The 23,315-nt window shown below is 42.5% G+C and overlaps 1 protein-coding gene across 12 annotated transcripts in view; it reads left to right on the top strand.

Annotated features, from left to right (window-relative positions):
• Nucleotides 1-270: 270 nt before the first annotated feature.
• LOC145533452 (uncharacterized) overlaps nucleotides 271-23,315 on the top strand; it is a 220,635-nt gene continuing 197,590 nt past the window's right edge. For 8 of the 12 annotated variants that reach the window (XR_014074073.1, XR_014074077.1, XR_014074075.1 and 5 more), the window contains exons 1-2: nucleotides 271-4,940; nucleotides 9,933-9,997. Coding sequence is in view for 3 of the 12 variants with exons in the window: in XM_081560874.1 (XP_081417000.1) it covers nucleotides 4,148-4,940; nucleotides 9,933-9,994 (855 nt within the window). In the remaining 9 variants the exon portion in view is untranslated. Of the gene's footprint in view, nucleotides 4,941-9,932; nucleotides 14,625-23,315 lie in introns of those variants that run through there. The other 4 variants (XR_014074070.1, XR_014074069.1, XM_081560871.1 and 1 more) reach the window with 2 other exon arrangements.

The following is a 23,315-nucleotide window of genomic DNA, read 5'->3' as shown; positions in this document are numbered from 1 at the left end:
GTCAGGGGAGTGTGTTATTTCCTCGGTTCTGTCTTGTCACAGCAAAAATTTGAAGCGACAGACATTAAAGCCCTTGGCGCATCACAGCTCTTAGACAGTGTTACAGCTCTGTGTTACAGCTCAGTTTTATTTAGAAAATAAAGGAAACTACATCCTCAAGACGTGAGGGCATGCCGACCCAAAAGATGTGAAGAGAAGAGAGGGGGGGAAAGAGAAACAGGGATTGTGAGTGTGGGAGAGAGACCCTTGGCCCTTTGGCTCCTCTTTTTGTATGTTTTTTCCCTCCCCCTGGGCTTGCCCCATGTAAATTGGGCTAGCCAGGAGTGCTGTTTGTTCTACCTAAGGTCCTCACACCGGTCCTCAGACCTTCCTTTGTTCTCTCTTTGCGGGCTCTACCCTTCCTTGTCTTTTAGCCACCGCCATTCTGGACTCTTTTTTCCCATTCTAACTACCTAACAAGGTCATCTGTCCCAATTCTGTGGATGTTGACTGATTTTTGATCATTGATTGTGAAATCAATGGACACTGGTCATCAACTTGCAAATGCCTGGCTCTTTGACAAATCTCATTATTGAGGCTCAAATTAGTAGAATCCCAACTGGAAAAATCTGCAAAGTCTCCATTTATTAGAATGTGAGTAAGAATACAACTCTGACTACATCCTACAAACTTTTATTTCAGAGAATCAGTTCCATGTCCTCCTCTCCCCTCAAACTCATTACTCCTTCACAGCTTGTTGTATCTTACATGTCTCTGCCATTCATGAAGAGATGTTAACTAGTGTGTCTCATTTTGTCTACTTTTTACTTTTCTAGTATTACTTACATGAATTCACTCAATCTGCTACCTATTCTGTATTCCATAAGAATTTTATTAATAATTTAATTGCCACAGAATTATTAGATATTAAAAATCTTGCATGTTTCAAAATCAGTGTAGTACTTATTGAAAATAACAATTCTAGCATTTAGGGAATGAACCCTATTAATCTGTTTTGTTTCAAAACTTAGTTTGGTTTGCTACATCACGCTAATGTTTCAAAGGATTTTTGTGAAACAACTGCCAAAAAATCAGCTATCTTTAAAAAACAAAAGTCAGTGCCTTCCATATTCAAATTAATCCACTTCAAATAACACATACCAATACAACATATACCTTTGATGCCTGAGAGTTACTTATAGTGGCTGGGGTTTCCCCTACTTCTAGCACCACCACACCTCTCCCCCACCCCCAGTGTTGTCTGGAGCAACAACGATCTTATCTCTTTTCAGTGGAAATACACTGAAGCCATCTAGTAGGAATTCTCTCAAGTGTCCTCATCAACTCCAAACTCACCCTCTAAGGACTTACTTTCCTCCTTTCACTAGATTCTCTCTTCTCCAAAGGGTAATCTCTGGGTCTGTGGTCTTAATTCTTCCCCCTTTACATTCTTTCTATGGATCATCTCCACCACTTCTTTTTCCCTCTTTGCTTAGCAATGGTATCTTACACCTGTAATTGCTACTTCAACACTTTGCTTCCCTCTGGCTATAAACACGCTCAGAAAGAAAAACAAAATAACGCTTTTTCTTGATCCTGTTATGTCCTGCACTATCCAATGCTCTTCTTCCAGATTTCTCTAAATGCAAGGCTACATCCTTGCTGCTCGGAGAGCTTGTTAGAAACGCAGAATCTCAGACATCCTGCTCAGCAAGTGCACTTCCCACAATGTCCCCAGTCAACTAATTAAAATTTGAGAAACTCTGGTCTATACTGAGTCTGCTTCTACATTACTTCAACTTAATTTATTCTTCTAAAATCTCAGCCTCAACTTACCCTCACTCTAACACTTCCCTCCAAACTGAAACTGCATTAGAAGTTGGAAACTTTCCAGTGTACTCTGCATCAGGCTGTAGGTTCCTTGATCTCCCCATCATGGCCCCTGCTCTCTCCTTCTTTTCAGTTCTCTTGTTTTTGCCTATGTAACACCATCCTATAAAGCAGCAACCTTTCATATGACATCAATTTGCACACATTTACAGCTGAGTACCTATGCCCATGTTCTTGCATAGAGGCTAACACACAGTTCCGCATGCCTAGGAACCTCAATCCTGAATGCCTTCTAACAGCCAGGAAAACAATAAGACGGGGAAAACTCTGCTGGTCTTCTCCAACAAGCTCACTTCAAATTCATCGCCCATGTCAAATATTCTCCCTTTTTCTAAAGACCTATCTTACTTATTGCCACCTTCCCTCATAGACCCTTGCTTCCTTTTCCTTCATTTCCTCCCTGTACTCTATGCCTCTCTCATCCTTCATTCCCTCTTTCCTCTTATTTCTCAACCTTCCTGAGGTTGTAGAGTATCTTGAAACAGAACTAACAATTTTTTTCTTTTGGCCATGGACCACATGGAATGTTAGTTCCCTGACCAGGGATCAAACCTGCACCCCCTGCATCGACCACACAGAGTCGTAACCATTGGACCAGACCACCAAGGAAGTCCAGGAATTCACAATTTAGCTCCTTAAATGGCATTCTCAATTTAATCTGTGGCTGACACCTGACAAGATACACCATTTCCCTCCTTGTCTTTTTTGTTACTACACATCCAACAGGTGATTCTATCTGGCTATTAGAATGTGTCACCAGTCTCATTTTAATTCAACGTTTTGTCAAATGACTTTTCTATCAAATCCAGTTCTTACCTTCTACTTGTCCATTTAATGTCTTTTTTCCTCTTTGACCAGCAGTTCCAGATAAACGATCCACATACTTCTGTGGAAGGCTCTCAGAGATACTCAGTTAAAATTAATACTGAGTTGCATGAAGATTTCCTAATCCCTTTCTAAGAAAATACCGTACTTTTAAAAACTGCCCACGTTTAACCTGGTTAAGACAGGTTTTGCCAAGGTCCCACAGATGCTAAGTGACAGAACCAGGATGTTGACTTCAATCATGGTGCTTGATCACCAGGCAGCAGCCACCTGCAACTAAGAGATCAGGGCTTCCTATCTCCTTCCATAGGTGCCACCTTCAAACAGGGCATCCTTACTTTCTGTTACTTCAAGTATGGCTGCCATACAGGTTTTCTGCACATCCAAAATGGTTTGTACTTATTAGTGTAAAAGTGAAAGTCGCTCAGTTGCGTCCGACTCTTTGCGACCCCATGCACTATATACAGTCCATGGAACTCTCCAGGCCAGAATACTGGAGTGGGTAGCCTTTCCCTTCCCCAGGGGATCTTCCAGACTCAGGAATCGAACTGGGGTCTCCCACATTGCAGGCGGATTCTTTACCAACTGAGCTATCAGGGAAGCCCTTACTACAACATCACTAAAGCAAACTGCTGTTGTCATAACCCCACATATTTATCACTACCCCTCATGCTTTTGCTTCTCTTGAAATGCTCCTTGCAGATCAACTTGACAATCCAAATGTAGTACTACTTTCAAGTTTCAAGAACTATCTTTTCAAGGCCGAAGTGGTAAAAAACCACAATTCAGCCTGTTTCTCTCTGACCCTCTCCAGCAGTTTTACACATGCATATGTACTAAAGAAAGATACATTTGGTTGGGAGATTTGGGCTGACACATACACACTACACACTATTGTGTATAAAATAGATAACTAATAAGGGCCAACTGTATAGCACAGGGAACTCAACATTCTGAAACGGCCTATATGGAAAAAAAATTTTTTTAAAGAGTTGATATACATATATACACATAACTGATTCCCTTTGCTGCACACCTGAAACTAACACAATACTGTAAATCAACTGTACTCCAATAAAAATTGAGGGAAGAACGGAAGGAAGAGACAAAAACATTTGACTATAGACTGACCTGGAATAATGTAGTAATTTTTAGATAAATGTAACTTCAGAACCCAAAGTGTGGGGTAGAAAAATCACAATATTGTCATTATCCTCTAATTAAAAGTAATTAGGAGCCCGGTGGCGGCGGGACCCACGCACTGGCCAAGCCCACCGCTGGCGCCTCGCAGCTTTCTCCAGGCGGCCCCGCCGGCCCCACACGGAGGGGGCCCGGGTTCCAACGCCAGCTGCCCGCCCCTCAGGCCAGAGGATGACCGCCCGCCTTCCAGGCTAATACTGGCACGGGGCGCCGGCGCGGGTTTTCCACTGACAGGGCCCCGTACCCGGCTCACATGCCCTCAGCGCTGCCGGCCCGGCTCACCGCTCACACGCTCCCCACTCACACACACCCCTCCACCTGCTCCCCGACGGCCCGGGCACACCGCTCACATGCCGCCCTCGCCCCAGTGCGCCAGCCCGAGCTCCCCGCTCACATGCCGTCGGCAGGGCTGGACTGCGCTCTCCGCTCTCACAACCCCCAACGCCGGCCGAGCTCCCCGCTCACACGCCCCCTGCCCAGGAGCCTGCCCAGCTCGCCGCCCGCACAACCCCCGACCCCCAGGCTCCGGCCGGTGTTCGCCGCTCACACGCACCCTGCGCGCCGCCGGGTCCTCCGCCGCCGACCCTCGCAGAGGCCCAGCCTATGCTCTCTGCTCGGCGCCTGCGCCATGTTCTGCGAGAAGGCCTCGGAGCCGGTCCGGGAGCTGCCCCGCGAGGCCGAGGGAAGGCTGCCTGAAGCGGGGCACCGTGAGAGCGGGGGCGGGCGGGAGCCTCCCGAGGCCGCTTCTCTGGGGCTGCACAACGGGGAGCGGGATGGTGGGTGTGCCTGTGGTTCCACTCCGTGGTTGTGGGCAGGTCGGTTTCGGTGGCTTCCCGCGCGCGCGGCGGTCGCCGCCATTTCCTCACCGCCCCCCCGCCGCCCCGCGTTCTCGAAGCCGCTGTGCGCGCGGGCTGGGCGGTGGGCGTTTCGCCCTGGTGACGCGCGGAGAGACCGAGAGACTGGGTGTTGGAGTTCAGGTGTGAGTTACACCGGGGAGGTGTGGACCGGGGTAGCCCAGGCGTTAGGGCCGCGCCCTGAGAGCTCCGGTGAGTGTAGCCCCACCTGGGAGCCGGCCATGCAAACACACTCCCCTCCCCGCCGGGGAAGGGCGGGCAGCAAGGGGGCTCTGGGGTGGGAGGTTTGCTCTTCACTCACAAGGCATTTCAGAGGAGTGATGGGATTACTTTGTGTTTAGATAGCTGTCGGAGCGTTTGTGGCTGTGCCTGCAAGGTGGGAGACCTGGGTTCAATCCCTGGGTTGGGAAGATCCCCTGGAGAAGGGAAAGTCTACCCACTCCAGTATTCTGGCATGGACTGTCGCAAAGAGTCAGACTTTGCAAAGAGTCAGACTGAGCGACTTTCACTTCACTAATTAAGGGGCTTCCCTCATAGCTCAGTCGGTAAACAATCTGCCTGCAATGCAGGAGACCCGGGTTTGATTCTTGGATTGGGAAGATCCTCTGAAGAAGGAAATGGCAACCCACTCCAGTATTCCTGCCTGGAGAATCCCATGGACAGAGGAGCCTGGCAGACTACAGTCCATGGGATTGCAAGAGTCGGACACGATTTAGGGACTAAATCACCACACAGCACTTTGGGGAATGGATTGGATAGAAAAAAGACTGGTTCATGAGTGGGTTATAATAGACCACAGGAGAGATGGATGCGGTCAACAGCCCGGTCCCTGAACACCTTGTCCTGAGACGACAGGACTTGTAGCTACAAAGACAGGGGTGGAGGTGAGAGGAGTAGTGGGGGATGGGTGTCTCTGGAGACTTCTCTCAGGTAGCAGAGTATAAACATTGGCAGTCAGCGGGAAGAGCCTTTTGGTGAGTTTTCTTTTGGTTTTTTTTTTGTTTGTTTGTTTTTTTACTTTACAATATTGTATTGGTTTTGCCATACATTGACATGAATCTGCCATGGGTGTTTATGTGTTCCCCTTCCAGAACCCCCCTCCCATCTCCCTCCCATCCCATCCCTCTGGGTCATCCCAGTGCACCAGCCCCGAGCACCCTGTATCATGCATCAAATCTGGACTGGCGATTCTTTTCACATATGATAATTTATATGCTTCAATGCCATTCTCCCATATCATCCTGCCCTCGCCTTCTCCCATAGAGTCCAAAAGACTGTTCTATACATCTGTGTCTCTTTTGCTGTCTTGCATACAGGGTTATCTTTACCAGCTTTCTAAATTCCGTATATATGCGTTAGTATACTGTATTGGTGTTTTTCTTTCTGGCTTACTTCACTCTGTATAATAGGCTCCAATTTCATCCACCTCATTAGAACTGATTCAAATATTCTTTTTAATGGCTGAATAATATTCCATTGTGTATATGTACCCACAGTTTCCTTATGAGTTTTCTTTTGAACGTTCAAGAGCAGTTAGTCTGACACTTGGGTTATTTAACAGATGGGGAAACTGAGCCACTGGAATGAAGGATCAAGTTAAAGGGCTTGTCTGAACCTGCAGCGTGTTGGCAGCAGAGCCTCAACTTGAACAGGTTTCTTCGATTCCAGCCTGTTGTTCTTGCAACCTCAGGCAGTTACCTTGTCTAAAAAGTTAGGAGACCACAGCGGGAGGTTCACTGGAGCTGCAGAATGCAGAGGGGTGGTGGCTGTTGGTCAGTCCTTAATCCATGCCCCAGTCTTTGTGACCACATGGACTGCAGCATGCCGGGCTTCCCTGTCCTTCACTGTCTCCCTGAGTTAACTCAAACTCATGTCCATTGGGTCAGTGATGTCATCCAATCATCTCATCCTCTGTCCCCCACTTTTCCTCCTGCTCTCAATCTTTCCCAGCATCAGGGTCTTTTCCAGTGAGTCAGCTCTTTATGTCAGGTGGCCAAAGTATTGGAGATTCAGCATCAGTCCTTTCAATGAATATTCAGGACTGATTTCTTTTAGGATGAACTGGTTGGATCTCCTTGCAGTCCAAGGGACTCTCAAGAGTCTTCTCCAACACCACAGTTCAAAAGCATCAATTCTTCCGTGCTCAGCCTTCTTTATGGTCCAACTCTCATATCTGTACATGACTACTGCAAAACCCATAGCTTTGACTACCTGGACCTTTGTCTGAAAAGTGGTATCTCTGCTTTTTAATATGCGCTCTAGGTTTGTCATAGCTTTTCTTCCAAGGAGCAGGGATCTTTTAATTTCACTGCTGGAGTCACCACCTGCAGTGTTTTGGAGGCTAAGGAAATAAATTATGCCACTGTTTCCATTTTTTCCCCATTTATTTGCCATGAAGTGATGGAACCAGATACCATGATCTTAGTTTTTTGAATGCTGAGTTTTAAGCCAGTTGTTTGAGAGGGGTGGAGGCTTTCCAATATGGCCCCATTAGAGTGGGAAGAAATGAGCCCAAAGGCGTAGACACTGCCCATAGGGGCTGGCTTTTCAGACTGTTGGTGCAGCTATTTTTTCGCTCAGATTTTAAGTGTTGGTTTCTGGTAAAGCGTCTGCCTACAATGTGGGAGACTCAGGTTCGATCCCTGGGTTGGGAAGATGCTCTGGAGAAGGAAATGGCAACCCACTCCAGTATTCTTGCCTGGAAAATCCCATGGATGGAGAAGCCTGGTAGGCTACAGTCCAGGGGGTCACAAAAGGACACGACTGAGCGACTTCACTTTCACTTTTCCCTCTTTGGGAAGGGGCAGGGGGGAATCACGGGTGGTCATAGAAGTGTAAAATCCTGGCTTTTCTGGGTCTTAGAGGGTGTAGGTGCACCTTTTCTTGCAGTTGCTCCTGCCTTTGGGGGCTGGCCACTGGGACAGCTGAGCTGGGTTAGACTAAGAATTGATCTTGATCTGATTGACCCCACACACCCTTGACCCGCACATCCTTTCGAGAATCATTCCTTCCTGACAGATGGTAGCTGGTTGAGAGCATGGACTCTGCCTGTTCTTTCCAGAATCCTCCATGGTTAGGTGCTGTGTTTGGCAAGTTGGAATGATGCACTTTGTTATCTGCAGAACTGATAATCGTTTGAGTCTTTAGGAAAATATTCTTGAGTTCCCAGGGGCTTACAGCTGGAGATGGGACCACAAAATGATGCAATTCCCAGTGTAAATTTAAAAAAATCTAAGTCTTTTTTTTTTTTTTCTTTTTAAAAATCTAAGTCTTAAAAAAATAAATAAAAATTTGAAAATCTGAAAGCTTGGCTGTATCTTTAAAAGTTTACTTCATACTTGTCTTTTGTATACCTGCTGATCTCCTAATTGTGCAAGGGTTTCAACTGTTCCTTAAAATAATATTTGTGATAAAAGGAGTATTTAACTGAATTCTAGGAAATCAGACTTTTCCATGATAACTTTTTAACCAGTTGATGAAAGAGAAGGTAGAAGTCACGTTTCATCAGAAATCATTTCTTACATTCAAGCAGGGTTAGGTTGTGTAATTTTGTAATTTTACCAGTAGTGCTAAAGCATTTTTGCTAATGCATATATTTTGGCTCCAAAAAGTAGATGGGTTGCTTATTGTTCTTTTAAGGTTTTTTTTTTTTTTTTTGGTTGTCATTGTTATAGCATTAGTGGTTTGTATTATTTTTTTTTCTTTTGTAAAAATTTTCCTTGAAGTGCAGTTGATTTACAGTGTTTCAGATGTAGGGGTTGTTTGTTGACAGACATTGTGTAACATTTGTGAATTTTAAAATTCTAATGTTTATATCCTACCAAGGGAAGTTTTTTTAGAAATTTGCCCAAGTAGATAACAGAAAAACTCCTTGGACATTTCTGTTTTCTATCCTAGCAGTGTGTAGTTTTCTTTTTGACAGTAACCTTTTAGGATCCTTTTCCAGTAAATAATAAGTTCATTACATGCTTTTGTCATGCATTTTTACTTCTGTAGGATTATTGGTTTTTTATCATTAATTTTATTGAGGTATAATTTATATACAACACAATACACATTTTAATAGAACTTTGAGGTTTGACAAATGTGTACAATCCTTGTAACCAGCAACCCAGCCAAGATTTCTGCTATCCCAAGGGTTCCCTTTTCTGTTTTGTAGCACTTACTACCTCCCATCTGCAGCCTTAGGTGACAAAGGATTTTCTTTCTGCTACAGATTGTATTTGTCTTTTTTAATGTATTTCTGGAGTCAGCATGACCGGAATTGCAAACTTTTCTGTTCAGGACCAGTTAGAAGCATACAGTATGTCCTCCTTTCTGTCTTACTTCGCAGTACAGTGTCTTTAAGATTATTCTTAATGACTATGTTGATTGTGTATTTTGTTAGTATTTCATTCCTTTTTATTTTTTTTAATTGTGGTAAATGACACATAACAAACATTGCCATTTCTAACCATTTTTCTGTTGTCCCTTCAGTGGCATTAATTACATTCCCACTGTTGTGCAGCCATCACCCCTATTTCCAAAGCTTTTTCATAACCCCAAATAAACTCTATAGCTTTTAAGTAGCAACTCCCCACTCTTCTTCCCCTTCAGCCTGGTAGCCTCTAATCTACTTTGTTTCAATGAGTTTGCCTATTCTAGACATTTTGCTAAGCAGAATCATACAAGAATCATCCTTTTCTGTCTGGCTTAGTTCACTAAGTATAATGTTTGCAAAGTTCATGTTGTTGTATATATCAGCACTTCCCTTTTTTTGCTGAGTAATAGTCCATTGAATGGACATACCACTTTGGCTTATCTGTTCTTCAGTTGCACATTTGGATTGTTTCTACTTTTTGGCTGTTGTGAATAATGTTGCTGTGGATATTTGTGTACAAGTTTTTGTATGAACATAGGTTTTCAGTTCTCTTCTCTTGAGTGTATACCTAGAAATAGACTTGCTTGATAATAGTAATTCTATATTTAACTTTTTGTGAACCCACAAGAATGTTTCCTTAGGGTTATACCACTTTACATTCCCACCTGCACTGTTCCAGGTTCTCCCCATCCTCTCCAACACTTGTTATTATAGCCATCTTAGTAGGTGTGGAAGGACTATTGGTTTCTCATAAGATACGTAAGCATGGAATGTTACTACAAGTTTGGTGGGGGAATTAATAAGTGTAATTTTATATGTTCCAGGAGGATGGAGTCAGGCAAGTTCTGGAGGAGAGGAAAGCTTTACACAAACAAAACCAATCTGATGTGTAAGTTGGTAACCTTGATATGTTAAAACAATTTAAGAAATACAATATTGAAATCAGATGCATCTTAACATTAGTTTTTAGATATGATTGGATTTTAATTCTCTGTGAGCCTGATCAGACCCTGGCTATACAGAACTAGAGGGATCTGTGTTAATGATTGCCATGTCTATAGGGACCAAATAGCGCTTGACACATAGTAGGTGTTTGATAAATAGTTATTGTTTGACGCGGTATGACTTGAAAGGAATTAGAGTGGATCCAGAAGAGTTGAAACGGGAGCAAGTAACAGACCTAACGAGTGAATTGTTTCCATCGCTTGTTTTCATCAGGTGAGGCCTTAGTGGGTTAGAGGGAGAACAGGCAGGTTGCAAATTTAGCAGTAGTAGCAGTGACTTCCTAAAGCTTCACTGAAGTTCGCTGGGAACTCATGCTACAGAAGGCTACAGCTTGGTAGATTAGAGGGTTCTGGAGTTGCAGACTATTTACAGCCAAACATGGTAGTTGGCACAGCGGAGAATTTGGGCTGAATGACAAACTTCCGAGGATCCTGTGACTGGGTGAAGAATAAGATGACAAGAGTACTACTAGAGGAATGCAGAGGTATTCAGAACTCATCATGGAGGAAGGTTGGTCTGCAACATGAGATTTTGTCCTTGGCCTTGTTAGATAGTGTTTTCAGTTAGTTGGGCATAGAAATCAGTATCCTGTTGTTAAGGTTTGTGGAGTACACAGAACAGTAGGAACACTTTGTAGTGACCATGTTTAAGAATAGATACCAATGAACAAGGAACTGATGTGTAAGAGATCTGTAGTAAATGCAAGGGAAATGGAAAGCCCTGAACTCAGGTTGCCAAGTCATTCATTTGTTCATGCAACAGATATGCACTAAACAATTACGAGCTGATAAAGGGCTCTGGTATTTCCACTGTAAACAGCAGAATCAAGATATTTGCCCCCATGGCCCTCAACAGTGTCATTCAGAAGGCAGATGTTAAATGCAAGTAAACAAGTCAGACTACCTGCTGTGAAGGAAAGCGCAACACTTGGAGAGAGAGTAATGCACTGAAAATATACGTAGATTGAGGAACCCGGGAAATTCTCTCCAAGGAAGAGACACTTCAGCTGGAGCCTGAAGAAGCAGGTTTTGGAGAGGTAGTAACTGTGGGCAGAGAGCATTCTAGTTGGAGCAAACAGCATGTGCAAAGGCCCTGAGTCATGAAAGAGTGTGGGATGCCCAGGGACCTGATCATTCCCAAAGGCCAGTGTGGCTGGAACTTAGTGAGCAGGCAGAGGGCGACACCAGGGGAGATTTTTAAGCATGTGGGGCAGGTGGTGGCATGTCTGTGTTCTAACCATCACCCTGGCCCCATGTGGACAGTGACTGGTGGGACTGAGAGGGAGGATGGTGGTCGTGCAGGTAACAGGAGAGGTGAGCCAGGCTGGGGAAAGGAGAACAGTTTACAGACCTACTGAGGAGGTGACTGAACAAGCCTTGGTCCAGTAAAGGCATGATTTTCCTGTATTCGTACCATTGGGAAATTCATGATCCAAAATTTTGTGCCCTATCCTCCTAGATTGGTTCTGGGCAGGACAGCCACTATTACCAGTTTCTGGTTAAAATTCTTTGTCAGAAGAAATCTATTCCTATTTAATTGCTCCTGTGGAAATGTGAATCTTTTAAGGAAGTTCTTGTGTACTTAATCAAGTACTTTGATGTTAAGTTAGGTGTATTTTATTTGTGCTATTTCTTTATAATCAAGAGCACATTGTAAACAATGTGGAGAACAAATCTAATGTTTATAGAGTGGCAAAAGCGTCTAGAACAGATCTAGAAGACATGGTACATGTACATCTGTACATGATACAAATCTAGAAGACATGGGACATATATATTGCCTCTATTTTCACGACCTAGAGCAGGCACATACATTTTGTATTTATCTGTTTCCTTTTAAAACTCCACAATGATACTTATTAATTCTGTACCTCTGGTTTTGTTTTCCTTTTTTTTTTTTTTTTTCCAGTTGTGGTAAAGATACACACCAGGTAGCTCAGTGGTAAAGAATCTAGCTGCCAATGCATGAGATGTGGGTTCAATGCAGGGGATCTTCCCAACCCAGGGATCGAATCCCAGTCTCACATCTACAGATAGTGCAATAATATTTATGAAAAAGATAAACTTGCATATATCTGGACATGCTTGAAAATGCAAAGAAAATGGTTTGTAATGATAAACTCCCACTTTTTAACACTTTCATTAAGAAGAGGAACATGATAGAAGGAAGTTTTAGGACAGAACTTAGGGTTCTTCTATTCCCACTTTTTATTTTATCCATTTACTTCTAACTTTTTACAAGGAGAATGTTATGTCTGTAAAGAATAAAAATAGCTAAATGAGGTGTACCAGGTTTACCAAAGCCTTACCTGAGAACTATGCTTCTAGATGATCCCCTCAAAGGTAAAATCTGCCACTTAGAACACAGGGAAAATCTGTGCCTTTTGTGTGCAGGTGTGTGTGTGAGTGTTTGTGTGTGTGTGTCTGTGAACAAGCCAGATTCTCCCAGTCGATTCTGAGTCACATAAGCACTCATTTCATTCGCCTTTAAGAAGTGCCTCTCGTATTAACTAAATCCTGAGAGGATGGGTGCCAAGGACAAATTTGGGACCAGTTAGATCATGGGATCTGGTCCCATCACTGCATGGCAAATAGATGGGGAAACAGTGGAAACAGTGAGAGACTTTATTTTTAGGGGCTTCCAAATCACTGCAGATGTTGACTGCAGCCATGAAACTAAAAGACGCTTGCTCCTTGGAAGAAAAGCTATGACCAGCCTAGACAGCATATTAAAAAGCAGAACCACTACTTTGCCAACAAGGGTCCACCTAGTCAAAGTTATGGTTTTTCCAGTAATCATGTGTGGATGTGAGTTGGTCTATAAAGAAAGCTGAGCACCAAAGAATTTATGCTTTTGAACCCATGGTGTTGGAGAAGACTCTTGAGAGTCCCTTGGACTGCAAGGAGATCCAACCAGTCCATCCTAAAGGGAATCAGTCCTGAATATTCATTGGAAGGACTGATGCTGAAGCTGAAACTCCAATACTTTGACCACCTGATGCGAAGAACTGACTTTCTTCCAGGTGAAGAAAGACCCTGATACTGAGAACAATTGAAGGCAGGAGGAGAAGGGCTCAACAGAGGATGAGATGGTTGGATGGCATCACGGACTCAATGGATATGAGTTTGAGTAAACTCTGGGAGTTGGTGATGAACAGAGAGGCCTGGCCTGCTGTAGTCCATGGGGTCACAAAGAGTTGGACATGACTGAGTGACTGACCTGAACTGATAGAAACTATTCATGTACTAAGGAAATAATCACTTGTTCCTGTATTTTGAGTGATGAATATCCCCCCACCCTGTTCTCCCATTTTTCTGGTTGCTGTGCCTTATGTTTGTAGTTGAATTAACTTAATTTTTTAAGTGAGTTCTGGATTTTGTTGCAAAATAGACAGTGGTTTCCCTTGCACTACAGCTTTCCTTGTGGCTCAGCTGGTAAAGAATCTGCCTGCAATTTGGGAGACCTGGGTTTGATCCCTGGGTTGGGAAGACCCATGGAGAAGGCAAAGGCTACCCACACCAGTATTCTGGCTTGGAGAATTCCATTTGCAAAGAGTCAGACTCGGCTGAGCAACTTTCACTTTCACTTTCCCTTGCAGTAATTATAATCTACTTTAAAATTTACTTATATTCCTTTCTTAAATTGTTGAAGTATAGTTGATTTATAATTGGGTTAATTTCTAGTGTATAGCAAAGTGATTCAACTATACATATAAGTTTACTTACTGTTTTTTAAGATGGCCAAACATTTTATTCAGCTATTGCAGTAGCAGAGAGACTTCAGTGTAAGCTGAGCTCATCTTTGCTGAAAAAAAAAGATGGGAGTGAGAGGGTAGCAGGCAGCCAGGCAAGGGGTCTCCAAATGGAGGAAATAGGCTGCAAGTGTCAGACAGTTTTTTATCTCTCTCTTAAGGGGAAGGAGGAAACAAACTACAAGTGTCAGATTTTTTCCTTCTCTATACAAATTTAAAAGAAGATTTCTTTTGAAATTCTGTGTTGCCATGACTACACCTCGTTCCACCTGAACTTAACTTTTCTCAAACTGTGAGCTAACCAATTGGTTTTTCTTATAGAAATGTTTTTCTTAAGCTATGTTAAAGAAGTATGTATTTACCCTAGACTCTGTCTTTCTTCAAGTCTATTCCGCCTAAGACCTAGAACCAACTTGACAAGCCAGTATGTTTTACTCATGCAAATGCTCTCTTAGGCTATGTTAATGAGACTATGTCTTTGCTTGGAAACCTGCCTTTCTTCAAGCAAGATTGATGTCAATCGTTTTATGGCCCAGGACAACTCACCTTGTGCAATGTTATCTCAAAATGCATGTTGTGGGTGAGGGGCCTGGTGTCACTCTGAGTTTTGAGACATTTCCCTTCTCTGATTAGTAGCCTGCTGATAGGAATATAACATACTGCTGAAGGCTAGCAGGAGGGTACTCTTTCTGCCCGCTTCTGATGTCTATGTCAGAAGCTTTGTCTATCTCTTTTATACTTTAATAAAACTTATCACACAAAAGCTCTGAGTAATCAAGCCTCGTCACTGGTCCCAGATTCAATTCCTCTCCTCTGGAGGCCAAGAATCCCGGCATCTTTCACAGTTCAGCAACAACCTCTCAGAAGGTTTCTATTTATTTGTTTACTTAGAGGATAATTGCTTTACAATTTTGTATTACTTTTGTTGGGGCCAGTGTGAGGAAAGCAGGAGAGACTCCATCTTGAAGCCTGTCATCCCTCTTAAAGACAGGATGTAAACTGGGCCTAAACCCTGCCCAAGAATGAGGAAACCATTGCTAATGAAAACCAGGTCTCCTGGAGACTTCACTCCCTACAGATGGCAAACAGAGACTGTAGTTGAGGTCAGGCTGCCCCTGTTACATTAACCATGGAGACATCCCCCCATGATGTATAATCAGTGTTTCCCCCCTTCCACCTTAATTGTTTGTTCTCCTAGCACCTTCTTGTTGTAAAACTCAATCATATAAAACAAAGAGGTTGCTAACACGTAACCAGTCATGTAGCAGTATTAGGGGACTGACTGAAACCACCCACCCTGGCCAGGCGCCATAGTAACTATTTGCATGAGTTGTTTTAAGACAGGAGGTCCTGGTAAGGAACACAGAACTAATAAGCCACCACCAACTGGAAGAGTTCAGGAAAGGTCAAAAGGAGATACCACATGTCCGACCACCTCCCAGAATCTCTAGCATCCATCTTGGCTGAACAAGGCGTGCACCACCAGGAAAGAATCTGAGTCAGAATGATTGGCTAAAGACAACCCGGAAGCTAATCCCATCACCATAAAAACCTGAGACTGTGAGCCTGGCCGAGCTGTTCTCCTGAGTTCCCTTACCCTACTGCTCTCCACCTGGGTGCCCTTTCCCAATAAAATCTCTTGCTTTGTCAGCACATGTGTCTCCTTGGACAATTCATTTCTGAGTGTTAGACAAGAGCCCAGTTTTGGGCCCTGGAAGGGGTCCCCCTTACTGCAACAGCAGGGGGTATAAAACTGAGCCTCTAAGAAACATCAGGTTTCCTTGTTGGGAATTGATTCCCCTTGGACCCTGCTGGTTTAATAAACTCTACTCCACTGTCTTGAGTGTCCTCTGAGGTGTGTTTTGCAACTCCAGATTCCACAACACTTTCTGCCGTATAGCAATGTGACTCAGGCATAACTATATATAACTATATATATCCCTTCCGTCTTAAGCCTCTTTCCCACCTCACCCCATCCTACCCCTCTAGGTCATCATAGAGCGTTAAGCTGGTCTCCCTGTGTTATATAGCAGCTTCCCACTAGCTGTCTATTTCATACATGGTACTGTTTATAGGTCAACATTACTTTCTCAATTTATCCCACCATCTTCTTCCCCCACTGTGTTCATAAGTCCTTTATGTCTGCATCTCCATTCCTTCCCTAGAGATGGCGTTATCAGTACAATTTTTCTAGATTGAACATATGTGTTAATATACAATATTTTTCTCTCTTGGACTTACTTAGCTCTGTGTAGGAGAAGGCAATGGCAATCCACTCCAGTACTCTTGCCTGGAAAATCCCATGGACAGAGGAGCCTGGTGGGCTGCAGTCCATGGGGTCATGAAGAGTCACACACGACTGAGCGACTTCACTTTCACTTTTCACTTTGATGCATTGGAGAAGGAAACGGCAACCCACTCCAGTGTTCTTGCCTGGAGAATCCCAGGGATGGGGGAGCCTGGTGGGCTGCCGTCTATGGGGTCGCACAGAGTTGGACACGACTAAAGTGACTTAGCAGCAGCAGCAGCAGCAGCAGCTCTGTGTAACAGGCTCTAGGTTCATCCACCTCACTACAGCTGACTTAAATCCACTCCTTTTTATGGCTGAGTCAGTTCAGTTCAGTTCAGTCGCTCAGTTGTGTCCGACTCTTTGCGACCCCATGAACCGCAGCATGCCAGGCCTCTCTGTCCATCACCACTGAGTAATAATATTCCATTGTATATACATACCACAACTTCTTTATCCATTCATCTGTCCATGAACATCAAGGTCATTTCCATGTCCTGGCTATTGTAAATAGTGCTGCAGTGAACACTGGGGTACATGTGTCTTTGAGTTGTGGTTTTTCTCAGGGTACATGCACAGTACTGGGATTGCTGAGTCGTATGGTAGTTTTATTACTAGTTTGTTAAGGAATCTCTATACTATTCTACATGATGACTGTATAAATTTGCATTCCCACCAACTGTGCAGGAGGGTTGCCTGTTCTCCACATCCTCTCCAAAATGTATTGTTTGTAGAGTTTTTGATGGTGGCCATTCTGACGAGTGTGAGGTGATACTTCATTATAGTTTTGACTTGCACTTCTCTAATAATTAGCTGGATGAAGCACAAGCTGGAATCAAGATTGCTGGGAGAAATATCAATAATCTCAGATATGCAAATGATACCACCCTTATGGTAGAAAGTGAAGAAGAACTAAAGAGCCTCTTGATGAAAGTGAAAGAGGAGAGTGAAAAAGTTGGCTTAAAGTTCAACATTCAGAAAACCAAGATCATGGCATCTAGTCCCATCACTTAATGGCAAATAGATGGGGAAACAGTGGCTGATTATTTTTTTGGGCTCCAAAATCACTGCAGATGGTGACTGCAGCCATGAAATTAAAAGAAGCTTACTCCTTGAAAGGAAAGTTATGACCAACCTAGACAACATATTAAAAAGCAGAGACATTACTTTGCCAACAAAGGTTCATCAAATCAAGGCTATGGTTTTTCCAGTAGTCATGTATGGATGTGAAAGTTGGACTATAAAGAAAGCTGAGCATCAAAGAATTGATGCTTTGGAACTGTGGTGTTGGAGAAGACTCTTGAGAGTCCCTTGGACTGCAACAAGATCCAACCAGTCTATCCTAAAAGAGGAGCTACCAGGCTCCTCTGTCCATGGGATTTTCCAGGCAAGAGTACTGGAGTGGGTTGCCATTGCCTTCTCCTACACAGAGCTAAGTAAGTCCAAGAGAGAAAAATATTGTATATTAACACATATGTTCAATCTAGAAAAATTGTACTGATAACACCATCTCTAGGGAAGGAATGGAGATGCAGACATAGAGGATTTATGAACACAGTGGGGGAAGAAGAGGGTGGGATAAATTGAGAAAGTAATGTTGACCTATAAACAGTACCATGTATGATCTCTTTTAGGAAGGACTGGTGTTGAAGCTGAAACTCCAAAACTTTGGCCACCTGATGTGAAGAACTGGCTCATGTGAAAAGACCCTGATGATGGGAAAGATTGAGGGCAGGAGGAGAAGGGGACGATGAAGGATGAGATGGTTGGATGGTATCACCGACTCAATGGCCATGAGTTTGGGGATGGGAGTTGAGGATGGACAAGGAAGCCTGGCATGCTGCCAGTCCATGGGATCACAAAGAGTTGGACATGACTGAGCGACTGAACTGAACTAAATAACTAGCAAATTATTGTATTTATCATAAAATTATTATAAATTCTCTGTCTCCTGAGAAACCTGTATGTGGGTCAAGAAGCAACAGTTAGAATCAATCATTCAACAACAGACTGATTGAAAATTGAGAAAGGAGTATAACAAAGCTATATATTGTCAACTTGTTTATTTAACTTATGTGCAGAGTATGTCATCTGAAACGCAAGGCTGGATGAATCACAAGCTGGAATCAAGATTTCCACAAGAAATATCAACAACCTCACATATGCAGATTTGTTGTTGTTTAGTCACTCAGTTGTATCTGACTCTTTGCGACTGCAGCACTCCAGGCTTCCCTGTCCTTCACCATCTCCCAGAGCTTGCTCAAACTCATGTTCATGGAGTCGGTAATGCCTTCCAACCACCTCATCCTCTGTTGCCCCTTCTCCTGCCTTCAACCTTTCCCAGCATCAGGGTTTTTTCTAATGACCCAGTGCTTCCCATCAAGTGGCTAAAGTGTTGGAGCTTCAGCTTCAGCATCAGTCCTTCCAATGAATATTCAGGACTGATTTCCTTTAGGATTGACTGGTTTGATCTTGTTGCAGTCCAAGGGACTCTGGAGAGTCTTCTCCAACGTCACAATTCAAAAGCATCAGTTCTCTGGCGCTCAGCTTTCCTTCTAGTCCAACTCTCACATTCATATATGACTACTGGAAAAACCATAGCTTTGACTAGATGGACCTTTGTCGGAAAAGTAATGTCTCTGTTTTTTTAATATGTTGTCTAGGTTGATCATAGCTTTCTTCCAAGGAGCAAGTGTCTTTTAATTTCATGTCTTCAGTCACCATCTGCAGTGATTTCAGGAGCCCAAGAAAATAAAGTCTCTCACTATTTCCATTGTATCACCATCTATTTGCCATGAAGTGATGGGACTGGATGCCATGATGTTAGTTTTTTGAATGTTGAGTTTAAAGCCAGCTTTTTCACTCTCCTTCTTCACTCTCATCAAAAGGCTCTTTAGTTCTGCTTCACATTCTACCATAAAGGTGAATGTAGAAAATGATACCACTCTAACGGCAGAAAGTGAGGAGAAACTAGAGCCACTTGATGAGGGTGAAAGAGAAGAGTAGCCCACCATGCTCCTCTGTCCATGGCATTTCTCAGGCAAGAAAACTGGAGTGGGTTGCCATTTCTTTCTCTAGGGGAATCTCTCTGAGCCAGGGATCAAACCTGCGTCTATTGTGTCTCCTGCATTGACAGGCGGATTCTTCACCACTAGCATCACCTGACTTCCTAGAACATGGACTATCTGCAGTGCCTTCCAAGCCTGCAGATTGAAATTGTGACACATTCTGCATTCCCCTTTGCAATCTGTAGTTTGAATTTGAGATCGTTAGATAGAGTTCTTGGTTTTGACTTTTCTGGAGAATTTAAGTCTATCAAACAAAATTCTTTGTGACAGCTCCATGAAAGCTCTTAGAAGGAAGATTTCAGAACTTGAACTTCAGCTTTAGAAATCAGATATCTAGAAAGAAATGACAGCTCATTTTCCACAAATAAATTTAAATTACAAGGTTTAAAACTTTCCAGAGTGAAGCTCTGGGAAGTGATAGCATTTGGGCACTAGTTTTGCTAATGGGTAATTTAAACAACATATGGTAACATTTACAAAAATATGTAAGTGATTAAAATGAATTCATTAAGTATTTGTATTACTGTCGTGTACTTGCATAGGTGTTTCCTGATTCTATAGGGTCAATGGTTCTTTTCATGACATAGCATATAGCAAGCAGATGGAAAACATTAACTACTATTTTCCATAGTTGTCAAAAATATTTTGTAATCATTACTCTATGTATACTTATTGTACTAAATCACAACAGAGAAAATATTCATGATAAAGTGGACCACTGGTGTGAAAGGAAAATAAACTAGACTTTAAAAGGAAAACAAATATGAGCTGGATCTTGAGTAGTAATTTCAAATTAAAAACCTTGGAGAAATAAAATGATAAAGATTGGATTTTGCTTTCTTGTGTCCTTATAAAACATTTCTATGTATTTTTAGCATCTACAGAGCCTGGGCTATATCTGATACTTCACAAATCACCTCTGAGAGCTAGTGACAATTTTTCATCAATGCAAACTTGATAACTAGCTGATAAAGCAGATTCTGAACCAGTTGGTCCAATTGTATCATCGGTACTAAGTTAGCTAAGCCCTCCATTTTTAATATTTGTCATATTTTGAAGATTTTAAAAATGTTATAAATTACCGTTGATGTTTTTAACATCAGAGCTAAAGAAGTTTAAAGCTAGTAAGGAGGCAGGCAGTTATCTGGTCCACACCTTTTATTTTACACCAAACTGATGCATTTGCACAGAATTTAAATGGTTTATTCATGTTGATTGGGAGCTGTTATTTCTACTTTGCCTCTTGATTTTTTTTTTATCCTCTTTTTGCAAAGAAATTCTGCAACCCTGGTGATTTTTCTTTTGTCTGTTTTTTGACATGACTAATAACTTTCCAGGTGGCTTAGTGGTAAAAAACCTGCCCGTAGATCCAGCAGATGCCAGAGGTCAATCCCTGAGATGGGAAGATCACCTGCAGGAGGAAATGGCAACCCACACCAGTATTCTTGCCTGGAGAATCCCACGGACAGAAGAACCTGGTGGACTACAGACCATGAGGTCACAAAGAGTCAAGTTGGACGTGACTGACCATGTGTGTGTATGCGCGTGTGCACACACACACACGTACACTTCTTGGTTTGCTATTTGTATTTTCTTTTGGCTGTTCAGTAGAAATTGTTGCTGTGAGTCTATAACCTCTTGAACTCTCAGTGACTAGCAGAGAAAGTCCTTATTAGCTGGATAACTGTCTTATACTTTTGCAGTACCACCTGTTGATTAATTAACGTAAAGAAATGAGAACTATGTTAGGTTAAACTTTCTAAAAAGTACCTTAAAAAGTATTTTATTAAATGTACACTGTAGACTCTTAAAAAACAACTTATGTTTGGAAGGTCTTGGGTGTAGGTGGGTCTTGGGAACTTCTGGAACCAAGCCTTGAATGTCATCAAGATTCCCAGTGGCTTTTCCTTTTTTATTTTGGTCTGCTTTGCATTCCTTCTTTTTGAATACAAATGAATTTTTCTCCAAAAATCTACTACCATATCTGAGTTTGAATCTTAACAGTATTCCAATTCTGATCCTAAAATTCTAGGTGAAGGACACTGACTGGCTTAGCCTCAATCACATGCCTACTTACAGACAGGTCGACTCAGGCCAGGAAATGAATTACCGGAGTTACAGCATCTTGTTTCAAGGGAGAGCTCTTGGCTCCAAACAGTGGTATCCAGGAAGTGGGATCATTCATCTCCCACCAAAACCATGAATTACCGGAGAAAGAGTAGTTTCAAGAAAAGTGGATTCCGGAGGAACAGTTGTCTTATGGGTCATTGTGTGACCAGACTCGAGATTTGCTCTTCACGTTTTCCTAAATCACCATTCCAATCTCTCCTTTCCCCAGCCATGTAGGAATAAGTCAGAAATTTTAAAGCAGTCTAAAGAATTAGTCTTTAGATTTTACCCACACATCTTTATACCAGTACTGGAATATTTTTAACAGTTTTAATTGTGTAGTAGATGATACATATAAAAGTTCATAAGTGACATTGATGTAAATTAGGAAACATAAAAATAAATCCCTGTGAATCCATAACCTAAGTTGAGGAAATAACATATTACAAACACTGCTAAAGCCCACAGTGTGTACACTCTGTAGCCTTCCTCAAAAAAGTGAAGTGAAATGTTAGTCGCTCAGTTGTGTCCTACTCTTTGCGACCACGTGGACTATAGCCCACCAGGATCCTCTGTCTATGGGATTCTCCAGGCAAGGATACTGGAGTGTGGAGACATTCCCTTCTCCAGGTGATCTTCCCCACCCAGGGATCAAATCCAGGTCTCCTGCATTTGAGGCAGATTCTTCACCAGGGAAGCCTCTGACACCTTACTTAATACAGTAGATAAGTATTATTATAGTTCCATTTGTTGGCAGAAAGACAATGGAAATAATAAAGGTAAGGCTTTGGATCAGAATTCTACCTTTTTCCACTTATTACATGCATGAGATTAGGTGAATTACTTCATTTCCCTGTACTTTTCTCTAGTTTTCACCTGTGAAATGGGATTAAACTGTTTCCTTTTATAGACAGATTCATTAACAAGGGACAAGTTAAACAACTGTATGCTATTGGGCACAGAAAAAGAAATCAGATTTTTTGTTCTCAAATGGGAATGAAAGAAAGGGTTCTCCTGTGTTTCTCTGGCAATAGAAGCAAAAACTAATTACATTTCACTTAGAAAGTAGAAGATATGAAAGAATCTGAATATCTTTCAGTGATACCCATTTCCTAATATCTATTTATTTTATTTTCTATTGCCAGGTATACACACCTCTACTTTGAAAATATACTTAGCAAAATGGATGCTAAAGCAATGAAATCATCCCTTGGGGAGAGAAATTCCATTTTTTAATTTTATTTAATGTGAATTTATCTGAAACTAAACTGTAGCCATGTGGACACTAGTGAAATTAAAAGCATTGTCATGTAGTGACCATTTGGGCCACCTATTTTGGTCCTTTCAAGGGTCTGTCTGTAAATACAGGCAGCAAAACTACTTGAGCATTAGTGAAGTCTCAATGTTTTCTGCATAATGTTTCTGTCTACAGGGTTTTCTTTGTGGATCCATGATGTATCCCCAAAGCAGAACTTAGTGTATTTGTTGAAGAACTTTAAACACACACACACGTACGCATGCACACACACACACACACACACACACACACACACACACACACACACACACACACACACACACACACACACACACACACAGCCTGCTCTGTAGAGCAACGGTCCCCAGACTTTTTGGCACCAGGGACCAGGTTTATAGAAGACAGTTTTTCTGTTGATGGAGGGGTGGATGGTTTCTGGATCATTCAAGCACACTACATTTATTGTGCACTTTCTTTTTATTATTATCATATCAGCTCCACTTGAGGTCATCAGGCATTAAATCCCGGAGGTTGGGGACCCCGGCTCTAAGAGCCTCCCAGGAGTGCTTTCTCTTGGTCCAAACAAGGTAACTCTCACTGCTGGCAAGAGCTGCAAGGGAGGGTGGAGGCAAATGCCTTAGAAATTCTGGCTCTCCCCCTGTCTCAGCGGTCAATTCACTGTTTCCTCTTGGCGATCTTTTCGTAATCGTGAAAGAAGTTTAAAAACAT

The sequence above is a fragment of the Giraffa tippelskirchi genome, chromosome 13 (assembly GCF_054371585.1).
Source record: "Giraffa tippelskirchi isolate mGirTip1 chromosome 13, T2T-mGirTip1v1.2.pri, whole genome shotgun sequence".
NCBI classification, from domain to species: domain Eukaryota; kingdom Metazoa; phylum Chordata; class Mammalia; order Artiodactyla; family Giraffidae; genus Giraffa; species Giraffa tippelskirchi.
This window is presented reverse-complemented; position numbering and strand designations above follow the sequence as displayed.